Source organism: Trichoplusia ni, chromosome 24 (genome assembly GCF_003590095.1).
Source record: "Trichoplusia ni isolate ovarian cell line Hi5 chromosome 24, tn1, whole genome shotgun sequence".
Lineage (NCBI taxonomy): Eukaryota > Metazoa > Arthropoda > Insecta > Lepidoptera > Noctuidae > Trichoplusia > Trichoplusia ni.
Genome location: NC_039501.1, coordinates 2,999,919 through 3,020,449, shown reverse-complemented (window position 1 = coordinate 3,020,449; position 20,531 = coordinate 2,999,919). Strand labels below are relative to the sequence as shown.

The 20,531-nt window shown below is 34.3% G+C and overlaps 1 protein-coding gene across 2 annotated transcripts in view; it reads left to right on the top strand.

Annotated features, from left to right (window-relative positions):
* The window catches only part of LOC113505192, a 63,542-nt gene that overhangs the window by 27,224 nt on the left and 15,787 nt on the right, over positions 1-20,531 (top strand). For both annotated transcript variants that reach the window (XM_026887781.1, XM_026887780.1), the window contains exon 2: positions 16,944-17,137. In XM_026887781.1, the coding sequence (XP_026743582.1) occupies positions 16,944-17,137 (194 nt within the window). The remainder of the gene's footprint in view (positions 1-16,943; positions 17,138-20,531) is intronic.

The following is a 20,531-nucleotide window of genomic DNA, read 5'->3' as shown; positions in this document are numbered from 1 at the left end:
CGCGAAAACAAACCGTCTTTAATTAAAAGTAGCGATTGTTTGAATCAACGTGACTGTGTCAATGGCGTACAAGTCATTCATGTAGACACTTTGTAAGAATGTTTAGTTTCCATGTTTTTATCTATGGGGAAAGTTGTTGTCGTTGAGTAGAGAGTGCTGTAGTAACTCGTCATTGTTTGTTTAATAATCTACTAGTTTCCGGAGAGCTCGTCCGCGTGGGAATTGTTCCCGCCGTTTTCCTAGTTATAACTGAACAGTACTGGCTTTTAGGGCTCCTTCCATGAAAACAACCTTGTCTATGAGTAAAGAAAAATGCATACGCCATTGTTTTTTTTATATAACTCATTCGCAATTTGTATTACTTTGTTGTTATTAAAAATATCCTACTTCATACCAATATTATAAACGCAAAAGTTTGTGTGTGTGGATATTCGGATATTTTTTTCTGCTTTCACTTAAAAACCACTAAACACAGATTTTATTTACTAGAAGTAACACATAAAATAGTTTTTATCCCGATTGTGTGTTTGCGCGGGATCATTTTGGATTTGATTCTACTTAAAAAGTAACGGTAAAAATATATAAATTTACAATGAAAAAATCAGCAAGTCATAGACAAGATACAGATTAAATTCAATCACTCGATTAAATTTGATCCGATTCGATTGATAATCGATTTCCTGTTTCGTTACCAAACTGTTTTATTTATTTAATTGTATGTGAAGTAACAGTTAGTTCTGCCCGACCCTCAGTTAATTTAGCGTGAAGAGTCAAGGTTAAACTAGAACCTTGTAAACTGAGACAATTAATATTAATTGATTTCATTTCTGTCTTGATTAATCTATTCAAATAGAATTGTATAATGCAATTAATTGAACCTGAATAACCTTTTTATGAGAACTGTAATTATTTTTGGTTATTAAATGGTAATTTTAAGTTTCGTAATTACATAATAGGTTGTTGAAATGTAGTTGCGTTGGAATTTATTGAAATGCCAAAGATATATTTCTTGACTTTTCATTAGCTTCTGACAAGGATAAATCAATCGAGTTTCCTTCTGCCTTTAATCGTTTTCGTATTTTTTTTCTAAAGGAATGAGTTGGGATGACTTGACTAACGATCCCTACCCAGCCCTCTAAAGCATAATGGGTCAATAAGAGCCTATATTAAGATAAGGAAGCATACTATATGGTCTTAACCATAATAGAATCTTTATCTTCAGAATAAGTACTAAGAGCAGATTTTTCAATCGCCAGATAACTTTTATTCGACGAATATGTTTGACGTTTTGACAGCTTTTGAAATATTTTCTATAAAATATGTGAAACGGCCATATTTATTCCGCAGATAAAAGTTATCTGACGATTGAAAAAGCGGGCCTAAGATAATAATATTAACTAGGTCATCACAAAATATGCTGCGAGCTTTTAAAAGACAGTTCGAATTCTCGAAATTATGTTTAAAAGCTACGTTAATCTTTTAGCCAGAGTCAAGAGAAGCTATCTCCTGCCATAACCTTTTCTTGACTGTCTAAGGGTCGGCTCCCAGTCGCACCGGATGCTAAATACCAGTATTTTACTTGCAACGACTGACTATTTGACCTCGACCAACGTACTTAGCATTACTAGTAAGTATACACAAGTAATAAACAGATATATTAGTTGCTCGTATGTAAAAGTTACATTATAAAAGTAATTTTAGGAATTTCTGCTAGTATCGTGCAATGACTATACATGGGTACTCTTTAAATATGTTTAATAGATCTTATGAAGAAACGGACAAGACACGTAAATATGAATTAATTTATTAGTTTTGTTTTTAATTAGATAAAAGCAAATCTTTTTTTAAGATTGGGGACGATATTTTGGGACCGTATCCATAACCCTTATCTCAGTTTTTTTTGGATTTTCTCTTTAGTTAGGACTTGATCCGTAGTGTAGGCACTGTAGGCGTTGTGTTATGGACAATATTTAAGAATATGCTCTACTGAACCCTAGTCCCTGCGAGTTGAAAGTTCACTGACAGTTACAAGTATTTTATGGACCAATACTAAAAAGCAACGTTATTCTTACAAACAAAACCGCAACGTAATTTAAAGAATTACAGAAAATCATTCAAGTCGTCTAGCGTCACCTGGCGTATCGAATTTATTACTCAACCATAGACAATTACTTAACATCCCCGCCATTACGAGTCAGCTGTCAAACCAAGATGGCGGCAATGGCGGCGACCGTGAGATATGGCGACCGGTTACTCCGATTGATAGTTGAATAGCTACAATAGACGTTACGACATTCTAGTATTTAGTAACTAGTTAGTTTGGATTGATTTAAATGTTGGTATGTGTTGTTCTTGAGCGATTTTGTATAGTGCTATCGGTATTTCAGGCTGTAGCTCATGACTACTTTTGCTTTCATCGTAAAGCTTTATGGGTTTCCTCTTACCTCTATTTGAACTGGAGCTTGTTTAGAATTCCGCTGTTACAGACATCATTTTTTCCATAATAAAAATACATACTTACGTTACGCTGATGCAAAATTTTTCCTCCTTCATTTCAAATCCACCAAAACTAAAACTGAGAGACAAAACCTTTCGATTTTTTAACATCTTATAGCTGAGAATATACAGTTGTTTCGCGATTATTTCTCGACGACAGGTCTACAGTCTTTGATATAATCAATATCAAAGTAGGCCACCCGCAGGCGCTGATAAATCGCAAAAGGCTTGTCTAGATATTTTGACCGACTAATTAATAACTCACCCTCAGGGTATGTAGGTACTGTTATTAACATTTTGAGTTATAGGTACCAGTTAATTGGTGCAGTTCTATAAGATCAATCTTGAGGATTAATCTGTACTTAAAGTGATTTGAAATGAATCCATTTAAGTGTAGGCAAGTTGTTGGTAAAACTTTCGAGTTGTCTCTATTACTAACGATTGCGATACTAATTCATAGACATTCCTGGTCGGTTCTATATCAATCGATCGACTTGGATCAACCCCAGGGTTGAATATGTTTCGATTTATTTGTATGGTAGGAATTGGCACTTGATACCGCCGTGTGCCAATGTGTTTTAAACTGTGACAAAACTAAAGAAATCCATTGTTATGTCTACGCGTAACACTTTATTTTCTACAATTGTCTTAGGTGCTTAATGGCTGCTATATATAATGTATGTTTATATATATAACCAATCTACGGATATAGGTTTTCAGTCAAAATATGATATTACCAATTCCTTGAGGGAGGGGGAGTGCTTAAAGTATTGTTTAACAATTTCATAACTTCCTCCACCGTAATGTTTGTTAAAGGACAGGCTAACTGTAATCACGTTTTATCACTTGCTAAGCCCTATTTGTCATTGTTTACTATGCTCAAGTGTCACTGTAATAGGTAGAATGTAAACAATTAGAAATAGATTTACAATATACGTAGTCATTCTCCTAAAACTAACTCAGTTTGAATTGTACTGAATAGGGATAATCTATACTAATACTAATACTAAAATACTAATACTAATACTAATACTAATACTATACTAATAATATATAAAGCTGAAGAGTTTGTTTGTTTGTTTGAACGCGCTAATCTCAGGAACTACTGGTACAAATTGAAAAATTCTTTGTTTCAAAAAAATTTGTGTTGAATAGACCATTCATCGAGGAAGGCTTTAGGCTGTAAACAACCACGCTGTGACCAATAGAAACGAAGATACAATGGAAAATGTAAAAAAATCAGGGCAGGTATAATCATAACTTATATCATCTACCCACGGGGACGAAGTCGCGGGCAACAGCTAGTGATGATTAAAAAATCTTTAAAGCTTAGGAGACGGGGCTTGTGAGATAACCAATTCACAGAATTTATGCATAGAAATGACGTTAAGCGTAAGTTCCATTCACTGTACATAATTTGATTAATTTATATTTACGGGATGAAACAATGGACATGAGGAACGAGCGACAAGTGACGTCACATAGCGTTATCACGTAGAAAGTTTTGTATTCTCTGTATTTGGAACATTGTGTACCTACTATTTTTATTTAATTAAACTTAAAAGAGATATACTGAAATTGAATTAAATAAAGTTTTGGAATTAAGGTCATAATTTTTGTTGTCTCGTGAGTTACTTATTGCAGTTTATGCATGGAAGGTCTAGGCAACTCTATAGTCACGTTTTATTGCGAATTAGTTGCAGGCATGACGGATTCTATAGTTATAACAAAATTCTACTATTATTATTAAATCAAGGAAGCCTGGGGAAGGTTTTAGGATACCTATATACTATGTAATATTTAATTGGTTTTATTGTTAATCTTCTAATATGACATGGAAGAAAGTGTATTTGATTCTCGTAAGTAAACAAAAATAAAACTAGGAAAGAAAATATTAAACTTTTCCAATAAATCTCAAGACGGATGGAATAAAAAAAAACAAATACAAAAATTGTTAATTAAATTCAAAACTTTCAATTACATCTTGTCTATGATCTGTAGCTTTTATTATGTTGGCAACACTGACAGTTTGTATTGTCGTGCTAGTAACTGGTTTTAATGAAAGCAGGTCAACAATGTTTTTTACTGTTCGTATGAGTTACGAGACTTAGAAGAATAGATTTGCAGCACTTACAATAGTTTTAAAACAAAAACACAAACAATATTCAATTTAAACGTTGATAGTAGTTGTGACAGTCGCCATCTTGGAAAAATATGCAACGTCAGGTTACAGTTTTATAATTAAGCAGCTAATTAGACTACTGAAACTATTATATCCACAACGAAATTCTATGTAACATGAAATATTTATTTGCAAAAAGAAACTTTTTTAATGATACGTGTTTTGGTTCGCCAAACGTACTTTTCAAGTAATCAATATCAAAGATGAAAGGAAAGGTATGAATTACATAGATGAAAACAGGACTTATGGAGATTTTTAGATTTGTCAATTTTGTTTCTAAATAGTTTCGATCTCGTACTTAAAATTTATAAAAACGAATATCGCTTTACTTCTATCACCAAGCTTAATTATTTTACTGTTTACCGAGTTAAAGTTCTACCAAAAATCCCCGTTACGCATAACTTTCAGTTAACTAAAAAAACGTCTAAGAATCTTCAAGTACAGTTGCAAATATTCCTTACGCGAGGTATACCGTTTCACGACTCACGTAATATTGCTTTCCTTAAATAAACAAAATGGACAACAGCCAGTCCCTGTACCTAAAAACACAGTTGAAACAGGACGCGTTTTTGTGGGAGCGGGATGGCGCTATGCGTGATGTAGAGCGCTATCTCTCTTCCGCATCAGTAATAGCTTGTTTCAAGAGATTTTAGTACGAGAGTTCTTTATAAACGGGTTCAGGTGAGCATCTACTTTCATTTACTTGCAGTATTGAGTAGGCTAGTGGTTCGAAGACAGGATTTGGACGTGTCTAGTCGCAGGTTTGAGTTCTGAGTAAGTAGGGATCCCTAAACTGCGTCTGTAATGAGTAATAAATTAGAAATATTTTTTTTTTTAAATCGTAGAATGATTTGGGGTGGCTTGCCCAGCAGTGGGTCTCAGTGGGATAGTCAAAAAAATAAGAACCGTTGTACCCTCGCGGTTCTCTCCTTGGATATCTATACACGCAAGCAAAGCTACTTTCTTCTATAATTAAAATTGTTCGTGTCAAATACGTCAATGATCAAGGAAAATTTAATGACCCTGATTTAGAGAACGGAAAAACCTTCGACAGAAACTTAAATGTGTATCATCAATCTACATTTGGATACATACTATCACCTGAATACTCCCGCATCCAACAAGCTTGGTGAATTATGTCAGTACTCTGTAGTCTATGAGAAGTTCCCTTTACATTACAAGTCTAGATAAATAACTGCACAGCTAGCCGAGAGGTAAAGGTCACCACTCCAAACCCACCGATCGGTGACGTTCGTTTGTTCGATCCCCGCGTAGGACAAGTATTTTTGTGATCTACTAATGCTTGTTCTGAGTCTGGGTGACTTGAATGTTTGCGAAACCTCTCGCAATACAAGGATTGAATTCCGGCTTGAATTGCGGGAGTTGTTAAATAATTATATCTCCTCGTCATCATCGTCCTAGCCTTTTCCCAACTTTGTGGGGTGGGCTTCCAGTTTAACCGAGTTCAGCTAAGTACCATTGTTTTACAACTAGCAACTGCCTATCTGACACGATACCCCTTAGTTAAACTTGTCAGACTTTCAAGCTTCTGACTACCTGTAACGACTGTCAAAGATGGTCAATGATGGCCAAGCGTAGCTTAACCTGTGATCGATTCATTTATGCAGTTATAGCTTAGCCAGCTTAGCTTAGCCACTTATATCTCCTCACTTCCGTAAACAGTATTTTAAAACTACATTTTTTATTGTCAATGTCAAAACTCAAATGACATTGTTACAAAATATCAGCATTGTAATCTATTTCACGACCGGAATAATTGTGAGTTTCACACAATTTATCAATTAACTTAGTTCTTGTATACCAAACTATTTTTATAACATTGCAACACTGCAATTATGTAATTAGTTTTGCTGTGCTTCCTACCATTGTTATCAAAGTAATTTTGACTTTAACCTCCTTAGAATAAAGTCCATTATCGGAAATTATACTTGATGCATAACATGAAGCAAAGAAAAATATTATTGTATGGCAACAAATTGATTTGATGTTTTGATATTTGAGCCGACCGTAGCCAAAACATTTTATTTTGAAAAGTGTGTTTAAATAATTATGTGATTGTGTTATGTTTGTGGTTTCGTAATCAAAACTTTTTGCATTATACTTACATTGCTTCCTGCTTTATGTACCACAGTGAAAAACAAAATATATAATAAACGATTAAAATATTGACCATTAAATAGTAAAAGTACTTTTATATATTTTCAATAGTCATGGATTTCGTAAATGGTACCTAAAACATCCTGGTAACACTTCAATAATGTTACCAACTTAAAAAGGCTTGCAAATCTGATAAATTAACAGTTTGCTTCACAACCAATCTCCCTGATACTACAACTGAAAAAAGAAACTAAGAAAAACAACGCTGCCATTTTCAAAGTCCTAACCTAAAAATAGAATGCCATATCCACAAAACTAACCTTACCACATCGACGTCAACCAGGATTTCACATAAAAATGTTCTCAACCAAATTACGTCTCATGCAGTTACTACAAGATGTTTATCCGTTATTCGTGTCAGCACACCGCATTCTTAGATTCCTTCTTAGCTATTATGCTCTTAATTACGTCTTCATCTGTTTTGTAATTATCGCCTTGATTTGGCCTTCCTAGTGACAGTTTTAGTAAAGGCTGGTTTTCGATAGATGGCGCTGTATATTTTAGTTGACAGTTAAGATTTTTTGCTAGAAAAATATTGTTCTACCTACTTTTTGAATGTCATGGGAAGTATTTGGACGCACGGATAGCCGAGTGGTTAGTCATCACTCCAAACTCTACTGTGCGACGTGTCGTCGGTTCGTTTCTCGCGTTAGATACGTGTTTGTTGAATCCTCGAATGCTTGTCCTGAATAAAGGTGTCTTTGTACATGACTTAAATAAACAAAAACGAAAGACCCAACGATATTTAATAGCTTAGTGCGGAAGTTAAGTTTAGATTTATATAGAAGCAGAAAAAATGATTAACTTAAAATAACAAAGATTCTATTGTTTAATAACCATTTTAAACATAGTAAACAGTCTTCTGTTTACTAACTATAATTAGTAAACTGTAGTTAAACATCACTCGCCACTCACGCGCAGTTTGACTTCTAATAAGTTATGTAATTGAATTTAGTTTAAACTAGCTGTTGCCCGCGACTTCGTCCCCGCGGGTAGAAGATATAAGTTATGATTTATAGCTGCCCTGTTTTTTTCACATTTTTCATTGGTTTATAGCCTAAAGCCTTCCTCGATAAATGTTCTATTCAACACAAAAATAATTTTTCAATTTGGACCAGTAGTTCCTGAGAGTAGCGCGTTCAAACAAACAAACTCTCCAGCTTTATATATTAGTATAAAGTATAATATATAGATATAGATTATTAGTCTGACAACCAGTCTAACCAAAGGTTATCGTGTTGCCCAAGTAACTGGGTTGAGGAGGTCAGATAGGCAGTCGCTCCTTGTAAAACACTGGTACTTAGCTGAAACCGGTTAGACTGGTTAGACCGACCCCAACATAGTTGGAAAAATTGCCAATGCTGCCAATGATGATATAGATATAGATTAAAAAATTGTAACTTGATCTAAGGGGCGAATTTGACGCGATCACTGCCTTAATGATATACGAATGATTGCAGCCATGTTATTAGTTGTCAATCAGAGCAAATGGACTATTGAAATTAACGAGCTGAACTTCCAATTATAATAATCGCTATACTTTTTTTTCTTTGAGATCTGCTTTACAGACCATTTTTCGATTCTTCATTCTACTTGGAACACTCACTCTCAATACAATGAATGTCGAATTATTGTGTTGGCAAAATGCTAAGGAATAGCGGAATTTTTGCCCTATAGGTACATATTCGAAATACCTTTAAACATGTAATAGAAAATCCTCTTCATCGTGAAAGGCCTGTTAAGTGTTTTTGCTAACAATGCAATAGAAAGTGTGTCCCATTGATAGACAGGCATAGTGCAGCCATGTTACCACTTCTTGTTGTAAAACTATTGTAGGTGTGTAAGGGAGATGCCGCTCTACATGGTGTAGTCCCGTCTCGCTTCCACTGTGACAGGTAGACGGTACTGTTTGAAAATGGTTGCGCATGAGTGTTTGAGAACTGCGTTTATTATCGTAATGTGTTGTAGACTCGATAATGCTTTATTGTAATCTATTATTATTTATTTGTGAGATGAATTATGAAGTAAAAATGTTGTTGTTAAATGGAATTTTAGTTTTATATGTTTAGGCCAGGTTTCTATGTTTTAGTGTAAATTATATGTCAAAAAGTCATGACGTCATCAAACTTATAGTTAATATATTGAGAGCCAAGTTCAATATCTTGGTACCTATATGCCTTGATTATGGATTTCAATAACAAAATAAATGAAATCTAAATGGGTGCCAAGTTCAATGATCAGCCCATTCAAAAATTTCTTCTTATAACTTAGATAACACATAATAGTCTGAAGATTTAAATTCTAAAGAACGAAATAATAAAAAGAGGTTTCGCTCTCCAAACCGTAATAAATTTACAACTTTTAAGAAGAATTCAGTCTTAGATTACAATCGTTTTGGCATCAATCATAAAACTGATTCACTCCAGGATGTCTAAAATTGACAGGACAATGGTGTGAAGTCATCACCAGTATAAACTATAGCTATTCGTAAGTTATGAGTGTTTGTGTTAAAGAATTATCGAAATATTTGTTTGAAAGAAGCACGTTTAAAAAAGGTGTTGTGTTCTTTGTGAAATGTTTTAAGTTTCGTATATATTTTTTATTAAGTTAGTAAGACACTTGTATGTACATTTAAAACACGAAAAATAGACGATTGTTGAATGAAAGAAAATTCTCAAATCCTTACTGAGAACAATTGAGATATGATTTTTGCTTTGAGAATTGTTTTTTAAGTTTTGCATGCTATGTTAGATGGGTCTTCCTGTGCTAATATAGCCAAAGCACTAGCTCAGCACTCAGCAGATTCATAAGTAAACAGAAATATATAAAAATGTATCTAAAATATTTATTTAAGATGTCATTGACTCCTACAAAAGCAAAAACAACAAAACAAAAGCTAGCCACGTGTGAAGTTTAAAAATGGAAACAAAAACTCGAGATCCTAAACTACTATTTAAACTAAGAAGTTTAGAAAATGGCGAATAATTCTCGTCAGTGACATATAATACGTCAGATTGTCACAGAATCTGGTCACAGACTTTTAGTAGCTAGGCCGGCCTGCTTGTTTCAAATATCAAATAAAGGTCAGGTACAAAAGACAGGTTTCCAAAATAGTGTTAATAGGCAAAGGAAATACTTATTCAGCCTAACGAGAATATATTAATCGAGTCTTTAGGATCAGTCGGTCCTGGTTAGCATGAAACCTTTTTTGAGCAGTGCGGTGTAACTCTGGAAAGAAACATCTCATCATCTCAGCCTATTGCTGTCCACTGCTAAATGTAGGTAGGCCTCCCCCTTTGGAGGGAAAGAAACACGTACTACGTATTAAAAAGTTTTACATGACGTCCAAAAAATTACCTCATTTCTAAAGCGAGTTCAAATAACTCAGTGAATAAGGTATTAATGTAACGTACGTATGGCGTACTAATTATTATGAACCACCGCCTAACAATTACATTTAAATCAGACCATCCATAATTTCGGTAAACGTGATTCTTTTGCGTCCGTCCATAGCTTCAATTCGTGATTCGAATAATACCATATAACATACAATTAAACATATTTGAATATTGAGTTCCATTTCTAAAACTGCAATATTATCCTCTATAGCTAAACGCCCCTGCATATTGATTGATTAAAAAAACAACAACGACACGTTTCGTATTGACAGTTTTGACATTTCAATGTCAAACATAAAATATTTATTAATTTAGCCGCAGTTTATTGCATGATTGAAGTTGTCTGTAGGTTTTTAAGAGTTCAAATTTATTTAATTCTATTTGGCTTTATTATATGTACTGTATACAAAAATAACGATCATGCTAGAACCCTTAAATTAGACATTTCATAAAATCCAAAATTTTACTTTCGTTCAGTGTTCTGGTTTTTTTTTACCTTTATTTGTTCCACACATTTTTCAATACATCTTTGCTTCTTTCAAATTATTTCAGGTTTTTATTTGCTTGTCTTGTCACTACCTACCGTCTGCCAATATACCAACCGTTGCTTAAGCTTAGTATCATGTAGACAAACCATTATTGTAACAACCACGCACGGTGGATGACACTCGTTGACAGCTGTCAAATGTGACGAAAGTTGTCTAGAGTGGGTAGTCGTACGTGAACACGAATTTGTTATTATTTTAGTTTTCACGTGGAGAATAAGTACACTTGCACATAAGAATAATATCTACATTCAACATTTCATTTTACTACAGACGTCTTTTTATAATAAAATCGTTAAAAATATGAGTTAAACAAGTTATAAGTAATAAAACAATGAAGAATATTAAGTGCGGAAGGTAATAAATAATTTTATTATTCGCTGAAATAATGAAGGCTTTAATACCAGCGCCTTTCATCAAAGAAATAATTGATTACGCAGTGAAAATATTTAATTAATTTCATGAGTCATTTGTCACAATGTTTCTTGAAACCGGCTCTTAATATATTCTGGTTTCATTGTAAGAGTGACGGCACTTGCAAATTAGTTACATTTACCGGCTGCTTTGAATGCACGCTGCATTGTGAAATTACTGCTTTATAGGTGGAAGACATATTGTTGCGAAATGACATGACTGACAGGTCACGTCATAGGTTATGTCAATGGACGCGTTCGAATGTTAAACGTCTTAAATTCGTCTAAAATATTTGAATGCGTATCAAGGGAAGTATCTAACTACAAAGGTTTGGCGTTTGTTATGAAATCTTAGTTTCATGGTACCACTTCATTAGTAATCTGCAATCAGCCCTAGCCGCCAATATGACGATCAAAACGTTCAAGAATTTGCTTATGGTTGTCATTCAAGCATATTATTATAATACAAGCCAGTGTAGGTTGTCAATGAATTATGTTCGAATATTAAACGTCTTTAAATTCCCGGTAAAGTATGATGACAGACAAGGCATAATGATTCGTTCCGATGCCTCACCAAGGCCTTTAAAAAATTAAACCGCGTCAATAACAGAATTTGACACGCCTTTGGGTCTGTTGCGGTATAGCAGAATGACGAATTTCTGAGCTTTTGTGTTTTTTTGACACTTCTGCAAATGCACATGACCGCCACTGATGCTTATCTGATCGCTCAGATATGTTCAACTGGTCGAATTTGAACTTAAGTTCCATAATTTGGATTTTTCGATCCGGACTAACACTTGTTAAAGTTAATTACTTGTCGATCCCTGTTAGTAATTTAGAACCTGACACTAGATGCAATTCGTAATGCGGCACAAGTTCGAAATACGCTCGATCGACAGCTAACCACGCTAATAACACTGGATGGCTACTCCATCTTCATTTTTTTCTATAAAACCATTACACGATCAAATTGAGAACCGAATCAAATTCAAAATGGAAGCAAAAGAGTTTCGGTAGTAGATACTCTGCATGTTAATTTGCGGCTTTAAATTAAGAAGATATAAACATGGCGGCTGATAACCGTTTTGTTAGCACACAGGTACATAATTTTTATCTCGTTCACAATTTACAAGCGTGGATAATTCCGCGAACAATCAACGCGTGACTGTAACTGTTTCTTATTAGCACAGATCGCACAGATGTCGCCACCGAGGCGGAACGAGAAAAAATAACGCGTGCATTACGTATTAGCAAAAGGAAGGAACAAAAAACGCAAAATTATTACTGGTAAAAAGAGAATTTGACAATCATTTCTCGATAATTACATTAAATATGTCTCCACCAATTATTGTACAATTATTGACTTCTGCTACTGCATTGCTATCGCGAGGTAGGCAATACCTCGTTACACCGTTCCAATTGATTGGGCCTCGGCACGTGGATAATTCTTTTTATTGTTGTTTACAACTACCGTATTCAATTGTAAATGGTTTATTTTTGTAAACAATCTTTAGATAATGAATACAAGGTAAATGTGCTTAATTTATTGAGATTATTGTGACACGGTCAAGATTATCAAACAGTCTCAAATAAAATAAAATAGAAAATCTCACTTAGTTATAAGTGATTCAGGAGCAAGATTCTGAAAATCACACATAAATTAAAAGTTAAGTTTTAGTTTTTCTTGAACTAAAAACCCTTATGAGGTTGTAATATGAGAACAAGTTGTTTTTTCAAGAAACCTGTTTAGTATACTTTGTTTTGTAAGCGCGCTTATTCTATGAAAAAGACGTGACTTCGTTGACCTACTTCTTCGTAAAAAAGATTTAATGTTCTTGTTGGACATTGAGAAAATGTCTAAAAAATTGAGATATAGAAAAAATATCTTTTAATTTTAGTTAGTGTTTCAATATTACCATCATAGTTTCGAATCAAATCAATTTAAACTTCGAATTTAAAAAAAAACAACAAAAGAAAAACATCTGGGTAAAAATTAAAAAGAAAAACAGAAAAGATATAAAAGTGTTGTGAAAGTGTCGACCCAGTTCATACATCCGATGTCTATCGAAAGCAAGAGTCGATAATAACGTGTGAATTAAACGTCGCTGTGCAACCTGTCACTTGTCATTGCGTCCGATTATGGCTGAACGGGACATTGTCAGTGCCTTCACTTTTTTTTTTCAACGAATGCTATTGACTATTGAGCTGCTTCGATTTTTAAATTGATGGTGGGTAATGAAATTTGTACGATTGAGTTTTTTTTTAATAGTGATGTGACTTTGCAGCTGAATAAAAATCGTAACTAGTTTTAATCGACTAATCACATTAAATTAAAAAATAATATCTAATATAATAACAATTAAGTATTAACCTACAATCTTCGTCGCTCCTATCAAATACTGCAAAATAAATGCTCGTAATTAATACTATACTTAGTCTATAAAATACTTTTTTCTACTTATAGTTGTAATGATTAATTATTGATTTTAATTAGCAACATCTACGTCTTCAGGCATCCTAAACGACCTTAATCTACAGTGGCATGCAATCGACTAATTACAGTTAAACGCCGCGATTATCCGCTCGTGCGTACCACGCTTTATGATTTCACTAACTTAGTGAAAACTAGACTATGGCTGCATTTAAAAATAGAATGGTATGTTTTCGCGCCAAAAGTAAATGAACTTTTTTCTGTAAGTCACAGAGCGTTAGAGATATTAACGTAAATAAATAAAATTGAAAATTTTGTATACAAATTTATATTATTTCCAATGGGGCTAATAAAAGATATTCCATCAAAGCTGAATGACAGTAATATCCATGAGTGCCATAAGTACAGTACAACCTCTTTCAAACCTTAACCTATAATAAAAAATCTTAACATAACCTCAAAAACTACTTACCCTCTGACCTTAAGATGTAAGATGGACGCTGCTAGAATACCCACTTTAACTAACAGTTAAAAAAAGTCATTTCTATTAGTTAAACTTGTTAGAACATTATACTTACGCAAGTTAACTTGACAATCGCAGTAAACTAGGTTACTAGGTTTACTGAACTACATTTTCTTTAGCATTGAAAATTATTGTTAAGCATATGCTGCGGGATGATGTACTTCTAACAAAATATTTATAAATATAATAATGGATATGTTATTCTATTCGTGGAAAGTCTGGGCAGCCTGATTTACAATCCAAGCTAAACATTTTTTCTTACTAGTCCTTTTTATTATTTCTGATTAATTTCGTTGCGGGTTCCAAGGCAATTAATTGTTTTCCCCTGGGACAGACCTAACTTGAGTGTTTCGGTGGTTTTCGCTGGTTTCATTGTAGATCCTGGCTTACAGGAGTTGCAATGACGGGCATATGTTGTTGTTGCAAAAATCCAAGTTATTCATGAAATTTCGTCTGAATTTGGTGAGCTTAGGCGTCAATAATGGTTAGAGGCTAAATTTGTCGATACTATAAATATGATAATATAAGCTAATATCGCCTGGTGCCTGAAAGAGTTAAATAGTTTAAAAAAAGAACTATTAATAATGACTAATGACGATGGTATTCAAAAGCTGTAGGTATTCCTAATTTGTAATGAGAACCTCATTCGAAATACAAACATGGTTTACTTTTAAAACAATACTTGACAGTAAATTGGCATGGCTGCCAGTATTTAAAAAAAGAAACAATGCCCCAAAGGAACCCAATTAAAGTGTCTGTCGCAAATTACTTTATACGAGACTTTAACGACTGTATTTAAAGTTAGAACAGTTTGTTTGTATTTTGCATTCGTATTTAGAACTATTAACTGTTGTAGTTCAGTTGTAAAAAGAGATGGTGATATATGTGTAACCTGTCTCTTTTTCTCTCATTCCTTGGTTTGATGCTGAAAATTTTGGAAGTCTTGACGATATTTGCAAAATGTTTTAACGATTTTACGGGCACCCATTACTATAGCAAACGATGTATATATGCTTATTATATTTTTGACAGATTCTGGGAATAAAAGACTTACGTTTAAACATTGAAGTCAAACAATTTATACTTTTTTTCGAGACGGATAGCTTTGGTATTGCAATCGAACAATTGCTAAACGGCTACCCAAGTATTAAAGCTACTTGCTAGCTACTATTATTTATTACCACGTCAAATCCCCCGTGCGCGACATGCCGTGGTTTCGCTTCTCACCTAGGGCAAGAAAAGCATCCAATTCCGGGTGTCTGCTTGTGACTTGAATATTTGTAAAATTCCCGCGACACAGAACAGTATAAAAAAGTTAATCTGACACCTTTTTAGAGAGACAAAATGAAAGACAAACTCTTGACTATAACTTTAAATGTCAATTAGCGTTGTTTACGTAGATTTAGCGTTAGGGCTCCCTCATGTACTTGTGAGTGTATCCGTTGAGCATCGCGCTCTAAGTAGCTGTTATGCACTTTACCTTAGTTTATGTGTATTTCCTTATTGAAAAGCTAGGGTTGTCCAAAGTTGTTTAGGTTGTTTCATAGTAAGTTCGTGAAGATGATTCATACTAAAAGGATACGGTTTACTCTCGCTTATTTATTGGGATTTCCCGACTGGTTTCGGAACTAAAACACTGAAATTTTAAATTAAATCGATCTAGAACGTGGCTTAAATTCTTAAAAATGGATTTTTCTAGACGAATACTTCCATAATATGTAACTACACTAACTACGCCCAACTGATCTACTCTTTTTCTGCGTTTATTTACTTATACTTGTCTATTCAAGTTTTTTTTTGTCCCCACAAAAAATAGTAGGTAATCAGAGTAAATTTATCGTGATAATACTTACTATTGTCAATCGGATTTCCTATACTAAATAAAAAACTAACAACACAAATATTAGATACTTCATAAGAAACAGTACAATGAGAACAGTTACATAAAGAAATAAAGACTGAAATGTAACTTTCGTGCCTTTGCTATGACCGCTCAAGGACTGTTTCAGTCGTGGAAGCGAGACGCCGATATGCAGTTAAGTGCTCTCTCGCTCACACAAATGCAACAGGACATTACTTCCTCCTCACAAAGTAGGATTGCTGCAGATGTCGAAGCGAAACATCGTTCTTGCTCTCTCTACGCTGTGCACTACGCTGTCTAGCTTCCACAAAGACAACTGTATTTTTTTTTTAGTAACCTTCCCTTTTTCCGGATAGAAAATCGTCCCATGACTCCTTCAGTTTTAGGTTGAGTGGAAAGGAGAGTCAGACTTCTACTGACTAAAACTACCCATGTTCATTCTTTTGCAATTCGTGTACCGGGGTAACCATTTCCTACAATCTGCGTCAAATACCAATTGGCATCAGCCCTAAAAGCTTGCTGCCAAGTTGTTATACTTGTAACTTATGTCCTGCTTCAAGATCTTGTAGTAAAGGAACAATTATTTTTGTATACGAATACGATACTAGAAATGTCTGACAACCCTAATGAAATCTCAAATAACTAGCGATGAGAGATAATTGTAACGAGAATGAAATAGTATTATTTTGTCTTTCTTACTGACGACGTATATCCGCCTTCAGCCCGGTGTTGTTAACTTATTAATTAATACTTTAATGAAGCCATTGGATATGTCTTTAGAATGTATACTTTTAGTGTTCAATTTATGGCACGCAGACTCAGAATACGCATTCGTGATGACACAAATGCTTGTCCTACATGGGTATATTGTTCCCTTCTATACGCTATAGATTTTCATATATTTCCTTTTCCCCAGGAAAACACCTTGTCTTCTCAACGGACCCAGAGTCAGTGAAAGACGAGTTCGCCTTCGACAACCCCGGGTTCCGTCAGGAGGAGCGATCGGCATGGCAACACGACGCGCCCACGCTGCCACTCGGCGGGAAAACGCATGGCTTGCATGTGGAGTTCACCAAACCAGAACAGAGCAAGGATGACTCGCATTTACATGTAAGTACCATCTTATGAAGGACTAGGACGTAGCTAAACAACAACTGAACTGGTCAGTCGATCACAGGTCAAGCTATGCTTGATGCGTTGGTGTCGGTCCGTGGATGGGCTGACCATTTATGTCATAATGAGTTCCTCCGTGTTTCGGAAGGCACGATAAATTGTAGGTCCTGGCTGTTACTAACTCCTGTTTGACTAAGGTGTATCATGTTGCTCAGGCAACGTGGTTGAGGAGATCCTTGAAATATTCGCGAAAGTCCAGGGAATTTTTAAAAGTTGAAAAGAAAGAAGTGTTTTTGTCTGCATTGTTATTATCGACTGTTACGCGGTACTCAATATTTACTGCTTTCATAATAATTTTTGGTAGATTAGACTTAAAAACAATAATGAATCCTGTTGGGCACAGTATATTTGTAGAAAAGAGGGAGAACACTTTCTTGTATTCTCAAATATTTCTAACCAAAAGAAAGATTAACAAAAAAGAACAAAAATATATCTAAGATAACTCTTTATCGTTCAATATATATCTTAGCAAACCTGACTCACACTATATAAATCGCTCGCCCTCCCATTCAGTAACTCAGCCAATTCTACAAGTAGCGGGGTCCTTAACATTATATCATATTATCAAGATAGACAGACGTTTATTGTCCATTCCGCTATCTGTATCGAGGGAGCTGATGTCTATTCAGATCATTGGAGCTATTCTAAGATATTTGTGGTTGAACGAATTGGATAGGATTATCTGTGCCATTTCCAACCGGTTTGGGGAATTATTGGTGGTTTTAAAATGTTTTCTGTTTTACTTTTGTTTATTATGTGGAAGAATAGTTTTAATGTTTTTTTTTTCTTATACAAAGGCTTGCAAAAATAAAGTTCTTTGCATCATTAGGAACTTTCGTGGATTGAGTGATATTTTCATTAAATAAAAGAAAGTTGTATCACTTGTATGATAGTTAATGAGGATAGTATAAATCAGAAACAAACTAGCTTTGTTAAACCTTTACCTAGCGGTAGCTGTTTACTGGCTGATATGGTTGTAAAAAATATCAGTCATTCTTTTTAAATATTTTCACGCTAATGCATAATAATAATAACGACTCTACGTGATCCAAGTACCCAGAAACGTCAAAACCGAGTGACATACTTCAAGTTACCAAAATAGAGCCGCCAAAAGTATACCAACAGCCGCATAGCAACAAACGATTGAATACGTCACATTTCACAATATATTAAGTAACTTTCAATGAGAGCATTATGTAACGTGACAAATACATGTTCGTTACATGACTTACAATTTGGGCATAGCTTCCAATGTGTGGAATCAAAGATGGCGCTGTGACGTAACGTAGGTCTACTGTCTATGGCAAGGTTTTTTTTTGTTTTGATTATATATACAGACATAGCCATATTTTATACATGTATATATCTAGTCATCGGGTGATCGGGGTCACTACACAAGATTGTTTGTTGCTGCAAGTTGCATTAGAATATTGAATTTTGAGTTTAATATATTAACTAAAATAAATATACTTACTTTCTCGATACCAGTCAAGAAGTTAGACAGTATCTTTTCCCGTTTAAAACATTAGAATTTTAATATTAAACATTTTAGCATAGCTTTCGACTTGACTTTGAAATTATGCATGCATTACGATTGCAATAGGTATCATTTTATGTAGATCGGCGCTAAGCGTACACAGCTAGGGCTAGCAAACTCTACCTCAGATAAAAATATATGGTTTTAATGTAAATATTATCGCAGTTTAATAATACAATTTGATATGTGTAGTTTATAAAAGTAGTGACAAGGAATAACATGTGACAAATTCAAGTTACAAATGTTACTAACTCAAATTATTTGATCGATTTCTGAAATGTCACTTGTCATCTATTGCTAATCAAAATGACAGCTACGAATGATTGTCTGTGGTACAATTTAAAAAGTGAACATCGCCGAATTTATTCTTCGCCAGTCAGTGAAAGCGTAACTAAAAGATGTATTCGTTGCCACTAATATGCGGTCTCTGAATAATTCGCGTGTTAATTCAATGAATTTGTCAGTGTATAATGTAAGAAATATGTACATTTTGTTATTATTTAATGCTGATTCGTCTGAGGTGCATTGCACTGTAGCAAATGTGGGCATGAAATGAATAGTGAGAGTAAAGATTACTAATGTTATAAACGCGAAAGTTTGTATGTTTGTTACTTTTTCGCTCAAAAAGCAATGAACGGATTAAGACTAGACGAAGTATATTATGTTCATTACCCATATATGTAAGTGGGTTTCTTAATCCTGTGTTTTAATGTGGGAACCGATATGGGCTCCTACATAAAAACCCTGTTTTATGTTACTACTCTAGGAACTTTAACAATTCTAGCAATAGGATAGAATTGTTAAAAAAACAGGGCTAAGTGCGAGATGGATTCGTAGAATCAGGGTTCCGTACAAACCTGTAGGTTGTTCAGTAATATAGCAGTTTATACAAAATTAAATTAAGAGTCACGATAGAAAACCAACAGCCATTTTTTTCACAAGAATATTTCTTACATTTTCAATAATTTTTCCTTGCTGCCAATTATCATCTTCTAGAACTTTAATAATTACATTTTCTGAACCGGTAACTGAATAAGAAATACTTGTAAATTATGTATCCAGTCTTAGATAAGGTTTGACGCCTCTGGGGACGATTGTAGCCCCTATTATGAAGATCACGACGTGTCGTGGTAACTGTAAATGTGATGGGAACTTATAGTTAACGGATTGAAAGAAGGCTTTTAGGGTTAAGTAACTAAGGGGTAACAATTTAACCTTACTATTAAAGCTCCGTTTGTTTTTTCGGCCGTCTGTCACCAGGTTATATCTCATGAACTGTGTGTGTTATAGCTGGATGGTTGAAATTATCGCTGATGATGTATTAATTAAAAACTAAAGTAAAGATCGAAGTTAAGCAACAGTTGTTAGATTTGGTAATCTTAATTTTGCTGTCTTACTTTTGTCTTCAGTTGCGTTCGACTTTGAACAATGGAAATTGAAAATACCCCGCACTAAACACTTTCACCCTCCATAACTTTTAAATGCCTCGACCGCCTTTTATCGAACATGTCTAAGAACCCACCTCAGATGACTGGGTATAAAAAGAAAAAATCTCATTAGTCCCTCAGTTAGATAATTGAAAAGTATGAGACACGTATTTTTTCCTTTTTCAGAAAAACTAGAATTGACTAAGATTAACTGCTTTAAAGTTTAGGAGAGGGGGCTTGTGGCGTAATGATAAAGTAAAATTTATACTCAAACGTGACTATTCGTGACGTCACGCGTAAGTTTCATTCACTGTAATTTGGTCAATTTATGTTAGCGGGACAAATTAAAAAATACGTATCCATTATT